The sequence below is a fragment of the Centropristis striata genome, chromosome 22 (genome assembly GCF_030273125.1).
Source record: "Centropristis striata isolate RG_2023a ecotype Rhode Island chromosome 22, C.striata_1.0, whole genome shotgun sequence".
Taxonomy (NCBI): domain Eukaryota; kingdom Metazoa; phylum Chordata; class Actinopteri; order Perciformes; family Serranidae; genus Centropristis; species Centropristis striata.
In genome coordinates, this window is record NC_081538.1 from 14,373,109 (window position 1) to 14,395,558 (window position 22,450).

Consider the following 22,450-nt stretch of genomic DNA (forward strand, 5'->3'; position numbering starts at 1 on the left):
CCCCCCTGGGGGGGGCCGGGACCCCCCGGTTGGGAATCACTGCTATAGGTGATGTCTCACTGCGGTTGTTTTATTCATCAGTCCTGCTTCTCATGGTCTGGGTCTAGCTGAGTTACAGACAGCAGCAGTAATGTTGCAGTGTCTGACACCAAGCCCACTATATTTGGTGTTTACATCAGTGTGAGTGTGTGTCTTCCTGCTCGGTGCCTGGGTGATAGATACTGATCGATGTGTGCTGCCTGCTCTGTGTCTCTCAGCTTCCCTCACCACTGATCCCCGCTCTGGGATTTATGAAGCCCAGGGGCTGATCCACAGCCAAATTATGTGGGTGGGGCACAGCTGGACTGCACTCCTATCCATCTTCCCCACTCAACTCACGCCCCGAAACAAAAGAGAAGAAACATTTTTATTTTTCCACCACTGTAAATGCTGGGTTCTGTCAGGACCACAAATCACCTGGGGAGACAGAGTGGAAGTGTTCGCACAAGCTGCTGGGCTTGAACTTGACATCAGTGCGGCGGACAAGATGTTCTCCCAGCATGCAACTGCAGTGTTACATGCCTGTCAGCAGACAATACTGCTAGAAGAGCTGCTAGAGCGAAATGGTTAGCCTTATTTATTAACTTTTCATTTTCAATTTCTACCGTCCTTCATCCATCTTCCATCTTGGAACCCATCAGCTAGCAGTCTGATGACAAATTAGCTTCGTTGTTTAGCATCCATAGGCAGATAAACAATGAGTCCTCTCTGAACTCCAATTGTATTCTCACATTTCAAGTATCTAATCAAACTGCAAACAGTGACTGATGCTTGGCAGAGGAAGTCTTGTCCTGGATGTCCCTTATCCAGATATCTGCTATCCAGAACCCCAGAAATATTGGCCCTTGTCCCCCGACTAGGCTTGGGCTGATAGTAGATTGAATTGAAAATTTAACGATGGATTGAAATAATTGGCAATGTCTATCTAGCTGTCAATGCTTTGGTGATTTTTTTTTTTGCCAGAAAAACACTGGCATGGTGACTTTTAAGGTGTACATATACCCCATTTTGACAAAGGCAGCTCCAGGGCCAGTTTGGATCTGGTGTCTAATCTCGAACAAGTTCTTCACATTTCAACAGCTAAAGAACCGGCTCTAAGCCAGGAAAACTGGTTCCAGAGTGGCACCAACTCTTTGCTAGAGACCCACTTACATCAGAGGCTGGGAGCAGGATCATTGTGACCAACAAGACCAGCTAAAACATGTATCATTCCTTTTATTTTATTTGTTTAACTGCAATGTGATCGATATTAGGTTGCCTGTGCTAGGTAGCTAGTTAGACCTAGCGGGCTAGCTAAAACAAAGGCTCACATCAACATCTTACATTCAAAGTTAATAAGAAGGGGTCATCCCTATGTTCCCCGGGACTTATGTTTCCTGTTTTTCCCAAAAAGGGTCCTATGTTCCCCACTCTTGCGAGGTTAGGGTTAGCTCGAGACCTGCAGGTTTGCCACCCCTGACCTAATCTTTACTCGTCTAGGCCTATTTGCATATGTGCGTCAAACTTTTGGCAATTTGGGATTTGGCAGTAATGGTGGAAAAAGTAACAGACCAGGGAACATAGGACCCTTTTTGGGAAAAGCGGGGAAAAAGGGTCCTATGTTCCCCAGTCTCATACAAAGAGGGGAACATAGGACCCAGGGAACATAGGACCCGGGGAACATAGGCACGCTCCCAATAAGAACATTATCGCCGTAGCGATAAAGACGAGCAGCACAAATGTATTGTACGTGTTATGTTTGGATGCCAATGTAGGCTCGCAAAGCCAGGAGCAACATTTGCAAAGAGACAATGTAGTCTGCCGTTGTTGTTATTAAGCTTTTATGCTTAAAGTTGGTGTAAGCGTTTCTGGGATACAGAGAAGTATAGAGACGTACACAGTGATGTAATGACATAGGTCTCCAGCCTGTTGAAAAGCAAACAGGTTCTGAGAAGGTTCACAGATTTAACTACCTGACCACACTCCCACCCCAAACAATTGAATAGACTATTGAGGTGCTTAGGGGGGGGTCGATGAGACGATGGTGTTTTGCATAATGAGAGCACAGAGCAAGGTTATAATAGTTTGGGATTTTTCATAAGTTTTAGTTTTAATTTCGTTGTGATTTTTTGTTTTCAAATTCAGTTAGTTTTAGTTAGTTTTTAGAGTGAGTTTGCTAGTTTATTTTATTTTATTTTTTTTGTTTAATGCTTAGTTTCAGTTTGGTTTTTATTAGTTTTAGTGTTAGTTTTAGTTTTTTGTAATGGGGTATTTGTTGGGTACGAGATGAAAAAAAGTCACAGTTAATGTTTCTTTAATTTCCTTCTTTTTTTTTTTTTAAACTCTCGTTTTTATTTTTATTTTAGTTTAATGAAAAGGTTTTTTCAATTCTAGTTCGTTATTTCGTTAGTTTTCGTTAACCAAAATAACCTTGCCCCAGAGGCTAAATTGCTGTGAGACCGACAGCTGATGGTTTCGTAATCTGTTCACTAATTGAATAACCTCTTTCAAATACCACTGGAGAAGAGTTAATTACACTTTCAGGATGTTGTTTTCTGAAGTACAAACATTGTACACATCTTAATCTAAAGCAATGCTGCAGCCAGCCAGAGCTCTCCAACAGGGTCATTCAAATAATTATGTTCAGTTCTTGTGTTTAGTGCTTCAAATTAGGAACTGATTTGTTCTGTCTTCTAGTTCCAGCAGCTGGATGGTGCTATCTATGTGAGCATGTCATGGGAGAAAGAGCGAGAGAGAGCGAGAGAGAGAGAGAGATAGAGAGAGAGAGAGAGAGAGAGAGAGAGAGAGAGAGAGCAAGAGAGAGAGAGAAAGAGATAGAGAGGCCAGCGAGGGCCTCACTGTTCAAACATCTCAAAGTTTGCCGACGCGTCGTCTGACTGCCAGGCCTGAGACAGCTCCAGTTCCAGGATTTCACACACCTACATGCTACATTCTCAAACTGCCTGACACTCATTCTGCAAGCACACACTCCAGAACACACACACACACACACACACACACACACACACACACACACACAATATTATACATTTTAAAAAAGCATGCTCACATCACATGAGGCGTGCCGATTCCGACACACAAAGAGTCACGCCGCTGTCACATGACCTGCACCTAGTTGCTATGACAACTATATCTGCTTGACCAAGAGCGGAGAAAGGAGGTCCGACCATCAACCACCACATATGTACATGTGGCAGAGGACTATGGAGCTTCATCATCCTTCTCTTAACTAGTTTCACCCAAGAAACATGACTCGGACAATATCCACTGCACACCCGAGTGGAGAACCTTTCACACAACCAGTAATATAAAAACAGCTAGAGTTGTATGAACAATGAAATGTATTTTGTTTTACCAGATTTTGCTTGCTGTAATAATTCCTCCTGTTCATGATTCAGTTATGTGTGCATCGTGCAAAACTGCAGTCTAAAGTTTATACGGAGGTGATATGGGGTTATAGCCCAAATCAAGTTACTTAGTTAGTTTTTGTATACAATTCAACACCTTGGCCATGTGCTATGTAGGATTTGCAGTTAGCAAGGTAACTTTAAGGTTAACTCTAGTTTTTTTAGTCCTACAATGGTGGTTCTCTTCTTACTATCACCAATAGTAACTTATGTTGAACATGTAACCTGACCTGGAGCAGGTTTTGTTTAAAATCATCTTTTCTTAAAGCCCCACTCCTGAGTTCTCTTGGAAACGGAATAATAATAATAAAGACTCTGACTGTACTTTCTGTGTCAGCTTCTTGAGCCGTATGTTTTCAGTGCAAAAGTCTCTGCCTGTCAAAGAAATTACATTGTGCTTTTAAACCGATATAATCAGACAAATCTGTTTCACACTGAGGGTCTTGCAAAAGAAGCTAAAAAAAATGAGGCAAAATTGTCAAACACTGCATGTATTAACCACCTATTATACAACCCCCAATTCCAATGAAGTTGGGACACAGTGTAAAAAAATAAATACACTCTGGATTCTGAATTTGATGCAATTAATCACAACTTCTTTATAATCGGGCTTGTATATGTAAGCAACTCGTAGTCAGATCTACTCATGCCCTAGTTGGAGTTGATAACCAGTGCCACTTAGGTTTAGTGAAGCCAGACAAGAAAAAGTTACAGTAGCCATGTTTCGACTAGGGGGGGGGGGGAGTGTCCACCGGGAAAGTCTCAGGCCACACCCTCTCAAGAGTCCGCTCACTCTGCGTGTTTCAACTACAAGTTAGCCCCCAGAGGAATTTAGAGACTCTAGAGGTGACGTATGGTTTTTGTCCTCGCTAACTGTGCACAACACCAGCAGCTGAAAGCAGCATGGCTGATTATGCTCATAGTCTCCGCTGATCATAAACATAGTGATTGTGAATTAACAACATCGCTAACTGTGCACAGAGTGTCTGGTGCTTCTTGTAAACAAACAGAGATCGCTAAGTGAACACCTCCTGCAGCAGCAGCACATACACACTGTACTGCTACAGAGCTAACTGTAGCTAACTGCCGCTAACGGCGGCTCTTCTTAACAAGCTGGGCTCCGGCTCATTAGCGGCTCGTTAAGAAGAGTAAGAAGGAGTCGCTGGATTTGTCTCCAGTCGCTTTCTTGAAAAATAGTCGCTAAGGGGGTCTGAAAAGTCGCTAAATTTAGCAACAAAGTCGCTAAGTTGGGAACACTGTTCTCCCGGCTTTTACAAATGGCGTGTGTTGTTGTCGTGTAGAGTATTACGTCACATCCTGCTTAGTGATCCATCCAATCAGTAACCAGGCTGTTTTAAGGGGAGAAAAAAGACCCTGCTCTTCAACAGGGACTAAAAAAGTCCCGACAAAAGGCCGCTCTGGACTGCTTGTATTCAAATTAGGGGTGTTTCGGCGAGTGAGAGCCGCCTCATTCCGAGTATTGCCCTGTAGTGAGAACAGCCCTAGCTGGTACTTTGCTTGAAAGGCCTGAACAGTGTTTCCTTGCTAAACTACAGAGGAGGGATAACACCAAGAGCAAATATTGTACTAAAATTGTGTAAATTAGGCTGCATATTCACTTGCATGTCTGTAGGGAGCATAGATTGTAAACTTCATCCCCCATCTCTTACTCTGGAATCATGCCCACAGGAGAACTTTTCACAGCCAGTATGGACGGATGAAAAATATTCCAGCAACCATTAAGTCTTATGCTGTACATAAGGACATGTGAGTACAATTTAAAATGCACCACATATATAAACTCCTACCCACTCACTGCCCTCTCACTGCTGCTTTGTCCTGTCCTGAGGAGAATAAAGCACCACTGCCCGTAAAGACCAGTGTTTGAACCTACAGGTCAGCCTCATTCAGCGAGGCTGTTTGTTAAGAGGAAAGCCAAAACACTACAAAAATATGTTTGTGATGTTAAGGGGGCAGCCTTCTCCTCGGACCACTGTCATTGACGTCACCGGCAGACTGGCGGAAGTGGAGAAATGCTCAGCGGCAAAATCAACAAAAACAAACAGCGGCAGTGGCAGTGACCACGACCGGAGCTCTGCGCAGTTGGAAGTGAAGCGGATGGCGGGGGTCGGGTTTGGCTCTGGATCACTCAGATACCAGTCTTAGCAGGCTCAGGTGGACTTGGTCTCCTCGGCATACACAGAGTGCTCAGTGTCCAGCAGCTGCACACCATTGCCCACACAGCAGGCTCACAGGCCTCATACATGTATGTTCCCACACTTTCATGTTTTTACCAAAAACTTTGTAAAAAATAATGGGGGTATCAGGCTTGAAAATTTTTGGGGTATCAGGCTTGTAAGACAAATCACACAGTGCCCTGTGGTAGTGACCTGTCAATCATAAGGCAGCCCCGCCCTAAATCATACCCTGCTTTATCATCAACAGATTAGATTTATGTTTACTGAGGAAATATATCAAGTGAGAAGTAGGCTCATTTTCCTATTGACTTTCATATGAACAGACTTCTTTTTACAACCAGTGGAGTTGCCCCCTGCTGGCCATTAGAAAGAATGCATGTTTTAGGCATTTCCATATTGGCTTCACTTTTCAGGCCCAAAGGTTGCCGTTGGGTGCACTGACCTTTGCAGGTTTTGCCATCAGGCTGCAGAGTGAATCCCACAGGGCAGCTGCAGCGTACCCCTGTGGCCGTGTCTTTGCATGTCCTGTCACAGCCACCGTTGTTGACAGCACAGGTCTCTACAGGTAGCGGGACAGAAATGAAGAAAGAGAAAGGGAAGAAGGGGGTGTTAACATGTGACCCCTGCTTCTGAAACACCATGAAAAAGAAACTATTGACACTGAAAGTGATGTGGGTTGAGACAAAGCTTCATGCAGTTGAAAAATACACAAACAGCACAGTAGGATAAAGTGTATTTTGTCTTGCATTTTCTCATGTTGCTTTGTCAACACATAGATGAAGAATTTACATCACAACACTCATTTCATGACACTTTTGTAGATACATACATAGTTCATACACACAGAAAGTCACATTTGTTTATCATTGGCAGCTGTGTGTCATCACAACAAGACAAAAACACAAGACACTGTGCTGATATAGGAGGGAGAAGAACTCTTGGGCCCAAAGGTTGATCCTGTATACAAATGTAAGAAGAAATCAGTTAAGACAAATGAAAAAGGTAGGGTTAATGTAAGTAGAAAGAAAAATAAAGTTAGTGCTGTACTCGAGAAAAATGTTGTTGTACGTGGCGCAGATAAAGGTTTGCTGGGACTTGTGAATATTGCCTGAGCTGATCCCAAAACAAACACGAGCTCATGGTAACTCTAGCTCACCTGCCCAGCCGCTGTTGCTTTAGCAAAGCCCCAGCACACACTTTCCCAATGGGCCTGCAGAAGTGCTGAGGAGGCTGAAATTTGACGTTGACTCATGTTTGTTGAAAGTGATTAAATAAAACTACACCTAATAAGGAAGTTTCAGTTAGTAACTCTTTGGCATTTGGTGGGTTTGACCTCCAGGGAAAGTCTTACTGTTGTGTGAATGAGTACATGAGCTGCGAGACAGTTTCCAAGCTGGTCTGCTTGATGTTGGGTTAGTGAGTAATATTAGATGGACCTGGCTGGTCCATCTAATGGTTCGTTTTAGCATTAGCAGCATTGCTGTTGCTAGCAGTCTGGATACTATCCATAGAAAGCACAAGAATACCAATTTGAACCTACATGCAAAGTTTAATCGAGCTATGGTTAAAAATCGATATTGGCGAAGGACTTCTGACCTTGTCCAAGTTTACATGCAACTGAGAAAATCGAATAACTGACAGGAACGTGTCCTTCTCCTCAACACTGGGTGGAGACATTCGTTGTTTCTGCGGGTTTATATAGCCCCCTCTATGGTTGACCTCAATTCGACACTTTGTGCCGTCGCTACTGACCGGCGACCAGCTACTGTGACCTGCTAATGTGACCGGCTAATGCGCGACCGGCTAATGCGCGACCGGCTTTCCTGGATGTTTTTGTTGGGGTGTCATGCACCAGCATGGGGGTGGAGCATGTGGAGTACGCGCACATGTGTTGTCTTGTCATAAATGACAAACACATTATCTGGGTGTCCTAATCGGAGTTGGAGACTCCAACATCAGTTGGACTAACACGTTTACATGCACTTCAGTTGTCCAGTTATAGTAGGATTAAGGCAATAACTCATTTTTTTCAAGTGTCATGTAAACGTACTGAGTGCTTTGACTTCATTGTTTGCCATTTCCGCTAGCTGGGGATAGCTACTGTAAGCTATTTTGTTGAGTTGCTCCTTAGCAAAATGCTCTCTGATAAGCTTTTATTGTGAAAGAACAGAAGTGGTAAAGATGTAATGCACTTCATTGTGCCTTCTTGGTTTAGACTACGGAGTATCTGTGCCACTACGTTATTACCTTCATAAGTACCTTCTTAAGCACTTGCTTTATGCTGTATCAAACCCTCATTTTCCTAAAAGATCAGACTCCACGGAAGACTTACACAATAGAAGTGAGGTTTACAGGTGTCCCATCTACAGGCTGATGTGTCCTAATGAAGTAGATGTTGAACGCACAATACTACGGCTATAGAACAATACGTTAAATAAAAAAACTTTAAAACACAGCACTATCGTGTAAACTTTCCTTATATCCCACAAAGATGACATTTGGAATTCAAAGGCTTTTCCTGGACAACAGCAACATGTAAATTGCGGATGTCCCCCTCCTTTTGGCAGCTTTTCCCATTTAATTAAAATGCCAGGAGATTGTGTGCCTAAAAGAAGTGAAGAGGGAAATAGGAAAAGCCTTTTCATGCTGGCAAACACATCCCTGTCTAGAGGTCAGTGCATTAGCATAATGGCCTTTCAGAATGCAGAGTCACAAACACATCGGAGCCAAGATGGCCGATGCTTTCTATCAAGAAACAGGAAGGTATTTGTAGATTTGTTTGTGTTTCTTCATGCAGCTCCAAACAACATCAGTCTCATGGCTTCTTCCCTTAATCTCTGTTTTCTAGCCGGCATTTGTTCCTCGCTGTGTTTATCTGTCAAAGCTCTGTGTTCATCATTTGCAATCCTTTCATGTCTAGTTGAAGTTCTCACTGGAGAGGATAAATATCAAACTATTTCTAATTCCAAACTCTGTTTTAAATAGAGAAGTTCAATGTTCAAGTTCAATGACACTCCATCATTGAGGTAGCCTGTCTGCTAGGCCCTGTAGGGAACGACAGAAGGCCCCGGCTCCCTCTCAACTCCCCAGCATGTGAATATGTATTAATTCAATGGAGTCTTGGGCTATTTTGTCCATTTCTGAATCCTTTTCATCCTGCCTGTATACACCACTTAAAAATGTTTAAATGCCATGTTGTTGTTTTTTTTTCCAGCACAACCTCACCTATATGACCTGATAATTATTGTTTTTTTATTCTGACTTACTGGATCAACATTTGGAACCAAAAAAAACAAAGAAAAACCAACATGAATGTGATCTTGTGATTGTGTGTGATCCTGTCATCAACTCTGGTTTTTATTCTAGTGTGACTCTATTTTATTTGGGTCTTGTGTGTTAAGCGTAACAATTTTGGTCATTTTGTGTATTTTTTTAGTCATTTTTTGGTCATTTTGTGTCTTTTTTAGTCCTTTAGTCCAACATAAAATGTGATTTTGAATCTTTTTTTAACTTTCAAAACACAATCATGCTCAACAAATAATTTTAAATGTTGCAAATGTGGAGCTACACTGCAAAAAAATGAAATCTAAGTAAGATGAAATATCTTAGATCAGGGGGATATATGCTTATTTTTTGTCTGATAAGATAGTTTTCCTTAGTAAGCAGTTTTTATTTTAGACTGTTTCACTTGTTTGATATAAAGATTCCGCGGCTTTTGCCGTATTTCAATTTTAAGAAAAATATTTGTAGCTGTATCAAGAAAAGTACACTAGTTTTTAGTCTGACTTTACTGGTTTCAAGAAATATGTAAATGTTGCAAAATGTGAGCAAAGGTTGCAAATATAACATATAAGAGGGTTACATCCAGTTCTATCATTTTATACTAAATATATTTGACCTTGTCTCCACTTTTACTTGGTATATCATCATCAAACTGAAACTGGCCTCATGGAGTTTACAGCCAGAACCTTAGAGGTAAATTTACAGTAGGGCTCCACGCTGCTTTGTTTTCTAGTCTGGATGTGATGAAGAAGTCATGATTTGGAGCTTTTGGGGACTCCAGAGGGTAAAGTAATAACTTAAGTTTCAGGTCTACATGCCTGCACAGTAGTATACAGTCAATAAGATTTTGTGTGAGTGTTAAGGTACATGTGCATGTGAGTAGAGCTGATGTATGCGGAGGTGGTGTTTATGGGTCAGAGTGATTTATACAGAGTACAGTTGGCTCTATCATTAGGTGAGGGTAGTCCTCCTCAGAGCCCCTCTCTCTCCAGGCCACGCCCAGCCCAGCCTCAGGGCCAGACTGAGCAACAGACGCACCGCCAGGCCTGATTGATGTGCTGGACAAACCCCTCATAACCTCCTCAGCCCCCTCTCCATGCTTGTGCACCCTCCATCTAACCCTGCATATTTCTATTCTAACCTGGTTTGTGCGAGTCTGTGTGCACATATGTGTGTGTCAAGTCCAGTCCTCTGTCTCATGATTTTGATATTATACTATTTTCATGTTGTTCATGAAATGTAATTTCTATCAAATTTTATGTCAGTACACTTGAAAAAGTTTGTGTATTTTCTGTTGACACTGTTCAATTTACCACTTTGCCACCAATGGTTTTTGAGCCGGTTCAATTCAGGATTCTAGGAACCCTGGAGCTACACTACAAAAAAAAACTTAGTAAGATGAAATATCTTAGATCAAGGGGATATATGCTTATTTTTTGTCTGATGAGATAGTTCTTCTTAGTAAGCAGTTTTTATTTTAGACTGTTTCACTCGTTTGATATAAAGATTCCGCGGCTTTTGCCATATTTCAAGAATTTTAAGAAAAATATTATACGTCTGACTTTACTGGTTTCAAGAAATATAATGCTTATGCATATCATTACGTCTAATTACTTAGGCGGGGCAGATGCATGTATATGTATAGGGCTATATATACTGTATGTGTGTAAATGTCCATATGTTTATGTACATCTGTTTAATGGTGCCTATGTGAGTATGTGTATGAATATGTATATGCATCTAGCCTACGCTGTTGTAGTTTATGTTGATTATTTTTTCGGTTCGAAAAGAATAATTAATAAAATGAAAAAAATGAAAATGAAATGTCAAGATGATGGCTAAAGCATTTACTTATTAATTCAAGAATATTTTTCAACATATTGAGAAAATAGGTCAAATGTATTTCATTAGAATCAAGAAAAAATCACTTATTAGTTAGAATACACTAATTCTAAGGTATTTTTGGGTTCATTGAGATTTGATATGCTTACTTGTTTTGGAAAGTCTTAACTAGACAAATTTTCTTGTTCCATTGGCAGATTTTTGCTATTTTTAAGCAAAATACACCTCATTTTTGTACTTTTTTTCTTGTTTTTAAGAGCTGACTTTTTGCAGTGTATGTAGTGAACCAGTCCATATTTCCGCCCATCACCATTGAAATCAACGACGCCATTGCTCGGTGCACAACAGAAGTAAACAGTAGTACCAAGATCACCAATCATATAAATTACCTGCAACCTTTTGTGTGGTTCTTACATATTTTTATCCAAAAAGCATGGACCAACTATTAATGATAAGAAGTAGAGGACTATTAATACAATGGCATACACTTACTCTTGTTCATGTTACTTTCTAGCTTTTCCTGACACTCATTGGTGATAATCAAATTGTCACCAAGCATCCAGTTTCACTACGTTTTACTTGGCTTTTACGTTGTTGTGTTCTCCATCTCATTGATGAATAAGGAGAACTGGAAGCTTCTTAAGAGGGGGGGGGACTGTTCATTCCTATGAATATGGCTCAGTATTGCCTGAAGCCAAAAAATCTCAACTTATAAGTGTGTAAAGTGTAAAGTGTGTGTAAAACCCACATCTTCTATGGCTCTTCCCATATAGCAATGCAGAAGAGGCTTTCAACAGCCAAACCAGCAACTTTTGATTGAGCGCACCACTAACTTGAAAGGGGATAAAAATTATATAATCGTAAACAGCTTTTCTAGACAAATCTTATTGGACCGAACAAATAAAATTATCTTCCTAGTTTATTTTTGGTCAAAATTCTTTGAAGAGTTCAAAACCAGATGCACAAACCAAAACGGAACTTTCAATGTTGAGGAACATAAAAAGGGATATATGAGAATGGTACAACTGAAAAAAATAAGCCAAAGTAACTGAAGCAATGAAACATTTTTTGACAAGTCTTTAGTAATTTTTACACTTTGGATTAAGTGAGGAATGGTTAGCAACTTTGTGGTATCATGTACATTATGAATTTGTATTCATCCAGGTTATTAAATCATTTATATTGTTTGTTTACTATTGTGCATAAGGCGCCTCATTTCGGAATGAAAAAACTCCTGATAAACATGAAAGGAGAAACAGGGAACTGGCAACATTTAAAGTGACTGTAAACAAAATTCAGGGCATATCAACTGCCTGCACTAGGCTCTCAACCAAGGTTATAATAGTTTTGGATTTTTCATAAATTTTAGTTTTAATTTCGTTGTGATTTTTTGTTTTCAAATTCAGCTAGTTTTAATTAGTTTTTAGAGTGAATTTGCTAGTTTTAATTAGTTTTTATTTTTGGGAAAATGCTTAGTTTTAGTTTTGTTTTTTTATTTTATGTTTTTTGGTAATGGGGTATTTGTTGGGTGCCAGGTTAAATAATGTCACAATTAATGTTGCCTTTATTTCCTTTGTCTGATCCATCTCAGCCCCAATAAGTTTATTAAGTCATAAAACCAGATAGATGAAATAGATTTCATATCAACCAAAAGGTTTATGTATCAAAAAAGTTGATGGAAACGAAACAACATTTCAAAAACTCACTTTTGTCGATTGGCCTTCTCTTAATTTCCTTTTATTATTGTTGTATGATTACCTTTGTTGTGATTGGTGATTTTAAATTTTAAATTTTTAAATAAAAGTTTTTTAATGTAAATTCTTCTTCTTCTTTTATTTTGTTGTCAGTAAATTGTATTTGATATGTTTTATTTCTGTTGTACAGCACCTTGTAACTTGTTTTTGAAAGGTGCTATATAAATAAAGTTATTATTATTTTCACTATAATTTTACTTTGTTAGTTTTGTAACCACAAAATACAGTTTCAGTTCGTGATAGTTTTTTAAAAACTCTCATTTTTTATTTTATTTTAGTTCACGAAAATGTTTCAATTCTAGTTTTCGTTATTTCGTTAGTTTCCGTTAACTATAATAACTTTGCTCCTTAAAGGGCAACAGTGACTTCATTCTCTGGTCAGAACACCATTACTCTACTATATCTTTACATAATAAATACACTGTAATAAATTATTTTGTAGTCATTTCATTTTACTTAATATATTTGATAAAATGTATTAAATATCAATACGTCCTTGATTTTGAGGCAGTTGTTTAAGTAACTTTAATACAAAAATGTAGAATCTACTTATTTTGATCACATTAAATAAAATCTACTTATTTTGATCACATTAAATATAATCTTTATGTGTATGTAATTCTAAATTAAGAGAATTTTGAATGAATCCAACACAATAGAATTAGTCTGTTTTTAATTGACAGGCACTTCCTGTTAAGTTATTAACTCAACTTGTAACGTAGTTAGATTTAATTAATAATATTGCGTGCAATCTGTTGCCTCACTTTTATTGAGTTGCTATTGTTTATCTTTTTTTTTTTACAGTGTAGTTGTTTATTGCTATATTAATGTTCTGAATGTCAACCGAACACAATTCTCCACTTGCAGAGTGAACAAGGGCGGCAACTCCATCTCTGGGGATTACAATGTGTCAGCAAGGGGCAGAGGAATGAGAGGGTGGACAGTAAGTATACACATGTCCGTCACACTCCTCGCATGGAAACGTTGACCGCTCTTTCCGTGAGAGGACACATGTTCTATTGATTAAAGCTGGAGAGCATGAGAGAGAAAACCATGTGTGCTGTGTATACTAAAGCATCATGCCAAGTAACAGCAACTGCTGCACTGTTGGAAAAAGGTGAGAGGGGCACGATCACCTGTCAGCACTCCACGAGATCCCCTTCTGCCCCATGATGGGCACCTAAATCAGCTGTCAGTCAGCATAGCTCTGGCCTGTAATCACGCTATGATGATACACCTACTGTGCACGCACGCACACACACACATATACTGGTTTGTCATGCATCATGGGGACTTGAGTTTTCTAGAGGTTGTGGAGAGCTGAAAAAAATGTAGTAAACTTGCCATAGCTTAGTTAGCTTTCAAACCTCTGAAATGATGAAGTGATGTTTTGATCAGGCTTTATGGGGACATATGGAAATACCAGTAAACATGCTTTCAGGGTACATCATTTACATGAATTAGCATATTTCACACAGATTTGGTGACTAATGGGGACCTAGTTTTACATAAAACAATGAAAATGAGATAATTTTCTAAGTAGCCAATTATGCCATATAATTATGGCATTTGCAAAAATAGTAAATAACATTAAGGACAAAAATAATATTGAGTAGAGACAGTTCAAATGATGTTGAACTTTAGATGTTCATATATTATAAAGCATTTTTGACTGTTACACTAAATGCATTGATCTAATTTTTTTTTAAATACTTTTGTTTGCAGCCTTACTTAGATGGACAGTTTGTGTCCACACACCCACACCCACCCACACCCACACCCACCTCAGCTTAGCTCCATCTGTCCTAGTGATGGTTTATTTGGAATACAGGGCCAGAGCCACTGTAGCACCGCTATAGTCTCTCTTTTGACACTTTGCTCACATGTGTCCAGCACCTGGTTCCTGATTTTCCTTCAATATCAACATGATGAAATGTCTCAGAGTTACTTTTCATCAAGTCACCCATGCTCCTCTCCTCTGCCCTCTCCTGCCCTTCTGTTTCGTTCCCTGTCCTTGTCTTGGTTGTTCCTTTTCATTAGAGTCTTGGTTGCAGATCCATTTGTCTTGATCAGTGTGTTGCGTGACGGCAGCAGGGGCAGAGACAGGAGCGCCGCGTGTCAGAGGAAGCAGACAAACTGATAGCTGTGTCAAATCTAACATACTGCTGCTGTTCGGGCTGTGCCAGTGCAACACTGGGATGGCCTCAATGCTCTCAGCAACCACATGCATGGACATGTGTTTGTTCATGCACATAGGCATGATGGAGGCCCATCTGGACTCAAACTCAAAGTGTTTAATTAGAACACAAGCACTACTGGTCAGCTCACTGTTAAGAGGGTAAGAGATAGTATCCAATTATCTCAGGACATGAATTAGTGTTTAACTTTGTTCATTCGAAATTCAACATGTTTTGACTAGGGGGGGGCGATATGGTCAAAATGTTCTATATACAGTATATATATCATGATAGAGTAACTGTTCTGCAAATTCACTTAAGAAATGGTTTAAAAATAACCATACTTTTTTTACAAATAGGCTACAGACAAAACAACTGCCTCACATGAGACAACAAGATAAAACCAAGACTCAAAATAAAAAGGAAAATTCTTACAAAATGCAAGCTTTTAGGTTTCTTAGAAAAATCATTCTTGAGTGTCACAGGTTCAAAGGTGAACAGGTTGCCTTCTGCTGTTCTAGATTTACAACTTCACCGGAGTGAGTGACATCATGTTGCTGTTGGAGGTGGGACCCGCTCATTCCTATGAAAGTTGCTCAGTGTGAGAAACCAACTTCCATGTATAAAATGACATGGGCCCATGGATTAAGCACACTAGAGACTTACGGTTTAGTGTTCCGCTAACCTAAACAGGAATTAAAATATGAAATAGTATCACTCTTCTAAAACATCACAAATATTATCAGATCGAATGACTCTGACAGTAAAACGAGTCATTTAATAAAATGTATCCACTGATTAACAGACCATCTCTATCCCAATGAAAGTATCTGGGAAAAGCTGTTTTTGGGCCCAACGTCAACATGTGACATTATTTGGACATAAGAAAAAATTAGCTCTGGCGCTCTTCCTGGGGGCTTGACCACAGGCAGCTGGATTCATGGATCATGAAACCGTGCAAGATATCATAGATCCAGTGAGATAACGAAGTGTCAGAATCACAAGATCACGGAAGAACAGCTACATCGCTAAAAACTGTATTAAATCTCTACTGCTGGATACATATCTGGTGTCACAAGGTATATACTGTCATATTGACCAAACCTATACACTGTAAAAAAATAAAAAATAAATTAAAAAAACGGTTGTTTTTACTGTAAAAAAACGGCACTTGTGGTTGCCAGAACTTTACCATAATAAATACCATAGAACTTTTTTTAATATTACAGTAAAAATATATTGGCACCGTTGATTTCACTTTTAAGATTACCATTTTATACCATTTTAACTGTATATATAAAAAGTTTTCCCATCAAATTAAACACTGTTCTGCCACATAATTGACAAGAAAATACTCTATAAATGCTGCATAAATTAAAGATTTTACCATTAAATATTTCAGTATATTTCTGTTAGAGATATGGTGTTTAGTACATTTAACAGTGAGAAAAAGTATTTTTACAAAAAATAAATGCAAAAATTACAGTGATGGCGTGTATATATATTACATTATCTTTTTTGTGACAAACACGGTGCCAGTGTATTTTACAGTGGAGTAATGTATTTTTCAAAAAACAAAAAAACTGTAAAAACTACTGTTTTGGCTGATATATACATTTACAGTGTTTCATTGTTACTGAAACTGAATTAACCTATTTATCATTTTAGGGTCTTTTGCTGTGGTGGTTTAGCAGATTTTCACCGTGAAATCAACAAACATTTTTTTAAATGTATATGACACTGTGGACATGTTGGTGTGGACCATATGGCTTTTAATATAATATTTTTATCGAAAGGGCTTTACAAAAATAACAGACCAATTGCAGCAAGCTACCATGTAATCAAATTTGGGTTCAGCTCTCATGTAAATCTTTTGAATTCAACATTTAACAGACATTTAACATTTAATTTTCTGTATGTTTAGTTGTCATGACATGAGCAAATATTTTTTCATTTAGTTGCAAACGTCATTCAGTTGTGCAAGTTTCTGAGCTAAATAGAGGGAACAACCAGCTGGACATCAATTCAGAAACCTGGATGATGGACACCTGGATGGCATAGACTCCAAGTTTGAGTGTGAAATGTCTTTATCACAAGCCAGTGGGGTTGATCCTATTGTTATGGAGTTGATTTTAAAGGAAACCCTCCATACAGGAATCAATAATCTTAGGCTACGTTTAAATGATGACCGTCTGAACCGAAGACGCAAAAGTGGCGTCCCGTCTTCACTTTTTATTCCGCGTTTAGACAAGTGTTTTCGGGAGGAAATCTGCTTGAATACGGTGCCGCAAAAGTGTGTGGGATTGGATTGGGTATACATGCTTTAAGTGATAAGAGCATCTTTGGGCATGTGGAAGTTTTCACGCACTTTCATCAGCTACTCCTTCCACAAAGTTCTCCACCATCCACTAGATCTCCCAGGTCTTGTCCAAAGCTGTCTGGCCCAATTGGTGCATCCAAAATGTAAAGAGGTAATTACAGATCCTTCTCTGATCACTAATACTATCTGTACATATCCTGTACATTTGGTGGAAAGACTCCTGTAAGTTTATTAGAGCTGCCAGAGCAGCTTGAAGGTCCGACGCATGGAAATAATCCCACGTTTGTTTTTAAGCCCCAAAAATGCGGTCACCGTCTAAACGAAAGGCACTTCTGATAGAATATTTTGTTGTTTTTACCCGCAAGCGTCCTCGTGTAAATGGGGCCTTAATCCCTGTTTTTTTTTTTCAATATAATCCCAATGAGGTTTCATGACATACAGTAGGACAGCTCTGGAACACGACAGGTTACAAGTGGAGTGCCATCAGGACAGGTGGCATGCTGGTATAACAGGAGGTGAAGCTGGGTTTAGTGGGGAGTGAGAAGAAGTCATATATTCAGTTAAAAGGTAATTGAGGGAGGAGACACATTGACAAAGAGGTAGAATAGATACAAGGAAAATTAAATTCTGCACTCTTCCTCCATGCCACACTGGCCAGAACCTGCTGAAATGAAATGTGTGAAGGCGGTTTAATAGACTACAGACTCTACAGCACATCGGTTTGGGGAACCGGACACTGGGAGGGCTTTCCAATGTACCTCTGTCTTAGAAAATAAAGGAAAGGTTAAATTCAAAACAGTAGAGGATAAAAGTAGTGCTTCAGAAAAAGCACTGAAACACCCATTTGATTTTGGGTTACTCTGATTGATCAAGTCATAGGAAAAACATTTTTAATTTCTTAAAAGATTGGTTGAAGATCTGAAACAAGAAGGAGAAGTGTGCAGTCCCTCAATAACCAAATTATGATTGACTCATTATATTTGAAAGTAGAAGTCCTTGTAGAACCTGATAATGTAATAAATTCCCGATAATGTAATAAAAATCTGCACTTGAGTCCATTGAAAATGTAATAAAACCTGATAATGGAATAACTTACCGATAATTTAATGAAGTGCATTTCCCAATAATGTAATACACTTTATTTACCAATAATGTAATAAAGTGTAACATTAATGGAAGGTTTTTGAAATCCAACATGGCCGAAAAACCGCATTGAGGATGCATTGAGCTCGGATTGGCCCAAGGGTTCCAGTGATGCATCCTTTGTGAAAAATGGATGAACGGGTCAAAAGTGAATAAACATTCAACTTTGACCTGTTGGTGGCGCTAGAGCTCTTGAGCTAGAGTTGCCTACACAGTATCACCACTTGAACCCAAGTAATGGGTGGTCTGCTGTTAAATTATTACAATATTGGGGAATTATTACATTATCAGGACTGTGAAATGAAGGCTAACCTGATAATGTAATAACCTCCCATTAAAGTTATACTTTATTACATTATTGGTAAAAAAAAAAGTGTATTACATTATTGGGAAATGCACTTTATTACATTATCTGGAAGTTATTACATTATCAGGTTTTATTACATTTTCAATGGACTTAAGTGCATATTTTTATTACATTATCGGGGTTATTACATTATCAGGAATGTATTACATTATCAGGTTCTACAGTCCTTGATGCTGATTTTCATCAAAAGCCATCCCTTTACCTGCTTCGAATGTTATCAGCCATTTAAATAGCCATTTTCCACAGGAGCATAGTTTTGAGGTGGTGTAGTCATACCTCATAATTGGCTCAGCAGACTGTTATCATGTATTGCTGGATCACCGCAGGAAGAGTTAATAATGTGAGGCAGCAAATTGTTGTGGCCGTAGTGATTATGACAAAGTAGGAAGGAAGGTGGCTTAGTATAAAGAGTGTCAAAGTCCGTATAGGGATGTCAGGGTGGATGGATAAATAAACAGGACTTTGACCCTGGATACTGCTGGTCATGTCCCATGTGAAACCAAAAGTTCAAATTAAGTAATTTTAACTTTAATATGTGAGTCAACTTATGCCACATATGTAACGTACTTAACTTTTGTACGAAACTTAAGTTACATAACAAACTTACTTAGTTTAACCCAAACCCTGATTGTTTCCTTACCCTAATCAAGCACTTGTTGTTGTTTCGATACACACGGTTAACTATGTGCTTTGTTTTTTCTCGCTCTCTCTTTTCTTCTCTCTCTTTTCCTCAATTAACTAATTAATTGAATAAGCAAACAATTAAACATGAATATTTATTTACTTATTTATTTACTTATTCTTTTGACACTGCCTCTTGTAAAAAATGCATAAATGTGGCAGGATGAATTGAATATGTGATGAAGCTGCTAATATTTGTAATCTCATAACCTGCAATAAAGTAATAATAATAGTTTTAAAAAAGGGCTAACTATGTGTTTAAAACCGAGACTGTTTTACAAACTGTGGGTGGGTGCATGTTTTTCCATCTGAAGCATTATAATGCTAGTGATGATACATACAAGGTATACCGGCCAAGTGTCAAAAATGCTCTCACTAAAATGAAATGCTACTATGGCCATTAACATAATCAGACAAACAATTAGGCTGAGTGAATTCAAAAAGAATCTTTACAGTCATACCCAATTTATGCAATAATTTATGAAAAAATGTAAGACTGTTAAGGGACCCCAGTAGGCAGAAATGTATAAATACAATGAGAACAATTGCATGGTTTTAGCTCCAAAATGCATTGAATTTGCATAAAGTGGGCATGTTTATAAAGCAGAGACCCGTGGGCACCCTTATTCAGATATCTTGAGGTAACGTTGCATTATTTTTGCCCACTTCGGGACAAGATATCATGACAAACAGATTGGCATCAATTCATTGCTTGGGTGGGATCCATTGGTACACTGCAAAAAAAGATGTGTCTAAAAACAAGATAAAAACACTAAATCTGAGGGAAATGATCTTGCTGCATGGACAGATAATTTCACGTGACAAGATTTGTTAAAATAAGATTCTTAAATCTAGAAATAAGCATGTTGAACGCTTAAAATAATAAATTAACTCTTAAAAATAGATAAATTAAAGCTGCAAGCAGTGATGAACTGGCCTAAGCAGAGTGCACTGCAATTTATTTGTTTCTTACCAAGATAAGATTTTTTTTTTTTAATCATAAAGGAAAGTTTTTTTTTTTTAGCAAAGATCCATTTTCTCCCAATGTTGTCCAGCCTACACACAAAGCCTAACAATTGTGTAAAAGTAGAAAGGAGTTGGATGTCTGGGAATATCACTGGACTGGTAGTTCCTTGCCTTTATTGCCCTTTCTGAGAAATATGGTTCTGAAAATATTCTGACAAGCACAGTGTAAACTTTCATAGTGTAGTTTTGTAATTATAGGGCAAGTTGGATCTGCAATTTTTTCAGGGGGTTTACTTTGCTAGTAAGGTGTCCTATTTTTCCAACATGGGTAATAAAAAATGAGGGGAATGGAACACAAAACATTTGGAGTAGGAAGCAACTGGGAGAGTAAATGTTAGTCTTTGAGAAACCCTTAGAGCCATCCAGAGATTTGGTAGGTAGAGTGAGGGAGGACTTGTTTAAAGGAAAAAACAACCTCTTTCACTCCGTTTTCATCACGTTAGATAACAACAAAACTGACTGTGGGAGACACAGTGGGCATCAAAAGTTTACAAAAAAAAAAGATTAACAAAATAAAGACAGAGAGAGGAGGACGAGGAGGAACGGAGAGGAGTGGAGTCGGGGATACAAGCACAAGCGCCATGGCAACACATAGAAAGAGGAAGAAAAGAGTTACCCATAAGTAGCCGCCGTTTCACCCGCTTGTCCACATCAGCTACTGACGTGGCATTGAACTCAGAGCTCTCAATTGCAGCCTCATCTTTCTCTAAAACACAAGTGACAAGGGGACAAACAGTGAGCAGCAGGTTAATGAGAAGCCCAAATGACCAGACCTTCAGCCCCTCTTGGCGTTTGAGCAAAAACCAAAGCCAAGAAGCAAGAAGCGATGAAGAAGCGCCAAAATCCCTGTTAGAGTGTTAATCCCCAAACAAATGATAAATCCCCCAGTGCAAACAAAAGAATGAAACAAAATAAATGAAATGATCAGTATCAGTGTGTAGCTTACAAAATGAAGCGGAAGGTAGGCAAGTAGGTAGGTAGGGAGGGGAGGAAGTTCAGGGCTTACATATGAGAAAATCAACAAAAAAAGATGGTTAGAGGTGTGGGGTTTGGGGGATGGAATGGGGATGGGATGAACGTTAAGGGGGATTTTAATACTGATGTTGATATTGCTGTTGTCGCCGATGGAGTTTCTGTCTTCCATATCAACCAGCCACACTTTGTCGGCAATGATTCCCTTTCGTAAGGATGGAGGAAGGAGACAAGAAAGAGAAGGAGGGTAGGATACATGTCCAACATTTCCAAGACAAGCTGCCTTAAATGTGGGCACAGAAACAGAAGCAAAGAAGAAGAGGGTGACGATGACGATGAGAAAGAGGAGAAAGGGTGGTGCGGGGGAGGAGGACGAGAGGTCAAACAGCAGAGGGAGGTGCTCAGGTGTCAGAAGACCGAGCATTGATGAGATGATCAAGAGGGAATGATGAACAGAGTAGGAAAAGAGAAAAAGGAAGAGAAGGAAAAGGAAATCAGTCCCATCATGGCCCACGATGGGAGAGGTATATGAAGGAGGGGTGCACACACTGAGAAATGGGGTTTGGAGGGGAAGTGTAGGAAAGGCATGCAGAGAAATCAAAAAAGCAGGAGGAGGTAATCTGGGGGCAGCGCTGGTTGCCTGTTTGTCTATGGAACACATCACAACTGGCTTTAACAGTCAACGCTGGAAAAACCACGTTCCCAAAGCTGGGCAATGGTGGGGAGTGCGGCTGAGGGTGAGGAGGGGGAGGAGGGGGAGGAAGGTGGCTGGGCGATGGCTGAAGGGGTTAAGATCGCTGTTAAGATGCCATGCATGTGATGTTGGGGATGGTGGGTTTGACGATGGCGGGGCTTTTATTGGGCCTGAATCATTAGGGCCTGAATGAGCATCTCTCTATGAATGGACGCCACTTGCCGCTATAGGACTGAGCTTTGATGTATACACACAGTCCTATGGGTGGTGGTGGTGGGAAGGGTTTGGATAAGGGGGTAATTAATGTCCCTTCCATTCCCCGGCCCTGGCCCACTACCGTTTTCTCTCTTTCCTCTAAGGCGCTTGATGGACAAAGTGGAGGACTCTCTGAAGTACACTCAGGGATGAATGGAGGCTTTCTGGTGCTCTGCTAACGGGTGAAATGTGGCTGTGTGAATGTGTGTGTGATTGTTGAATCGAGAGCATGTGCATACCAGTCTGCATGCTTTTGAGCGTCTGCTTTCTTGAGTGTCTGAAAAAATCTGTCA

At 39.4% G+C, this 22,450-nt stretch overlaps 1 protein-coding gene across 2 annotated transcripts in view; it reads right to left on the reverse strand.

Annotated features, from left to right (window-relative positions):
* The window catches only part of scube1 (signal peptide, CUB domain, EGF-like 1), a 226,835-nt gene that overhangs the window by 68,859 nt on the left and 135,526 nt on the right, over nt 1-22,450 (reverse strand). Inside the window, exons 7-8 of one of the 2 annotated variants that reach the window (XM_059325534.1) lie at nt 20,853-20,942; nt 6,087-6,203 (exon numbers count right to left, since the gene is read on the reverse strand). In XM_059325534.1, the coding sequence (XP_059181517.1) occupies nt 6,087-6,203; nt 20,853-20,942 (207 nt within the window). The remainder of the gene's footprint in view (nt 1-6,086; nt 6,204-20,852; nt 20,943-22,450) is intronic. The other variant, XM_059325535.1, reaches the window with a different exon arrangement.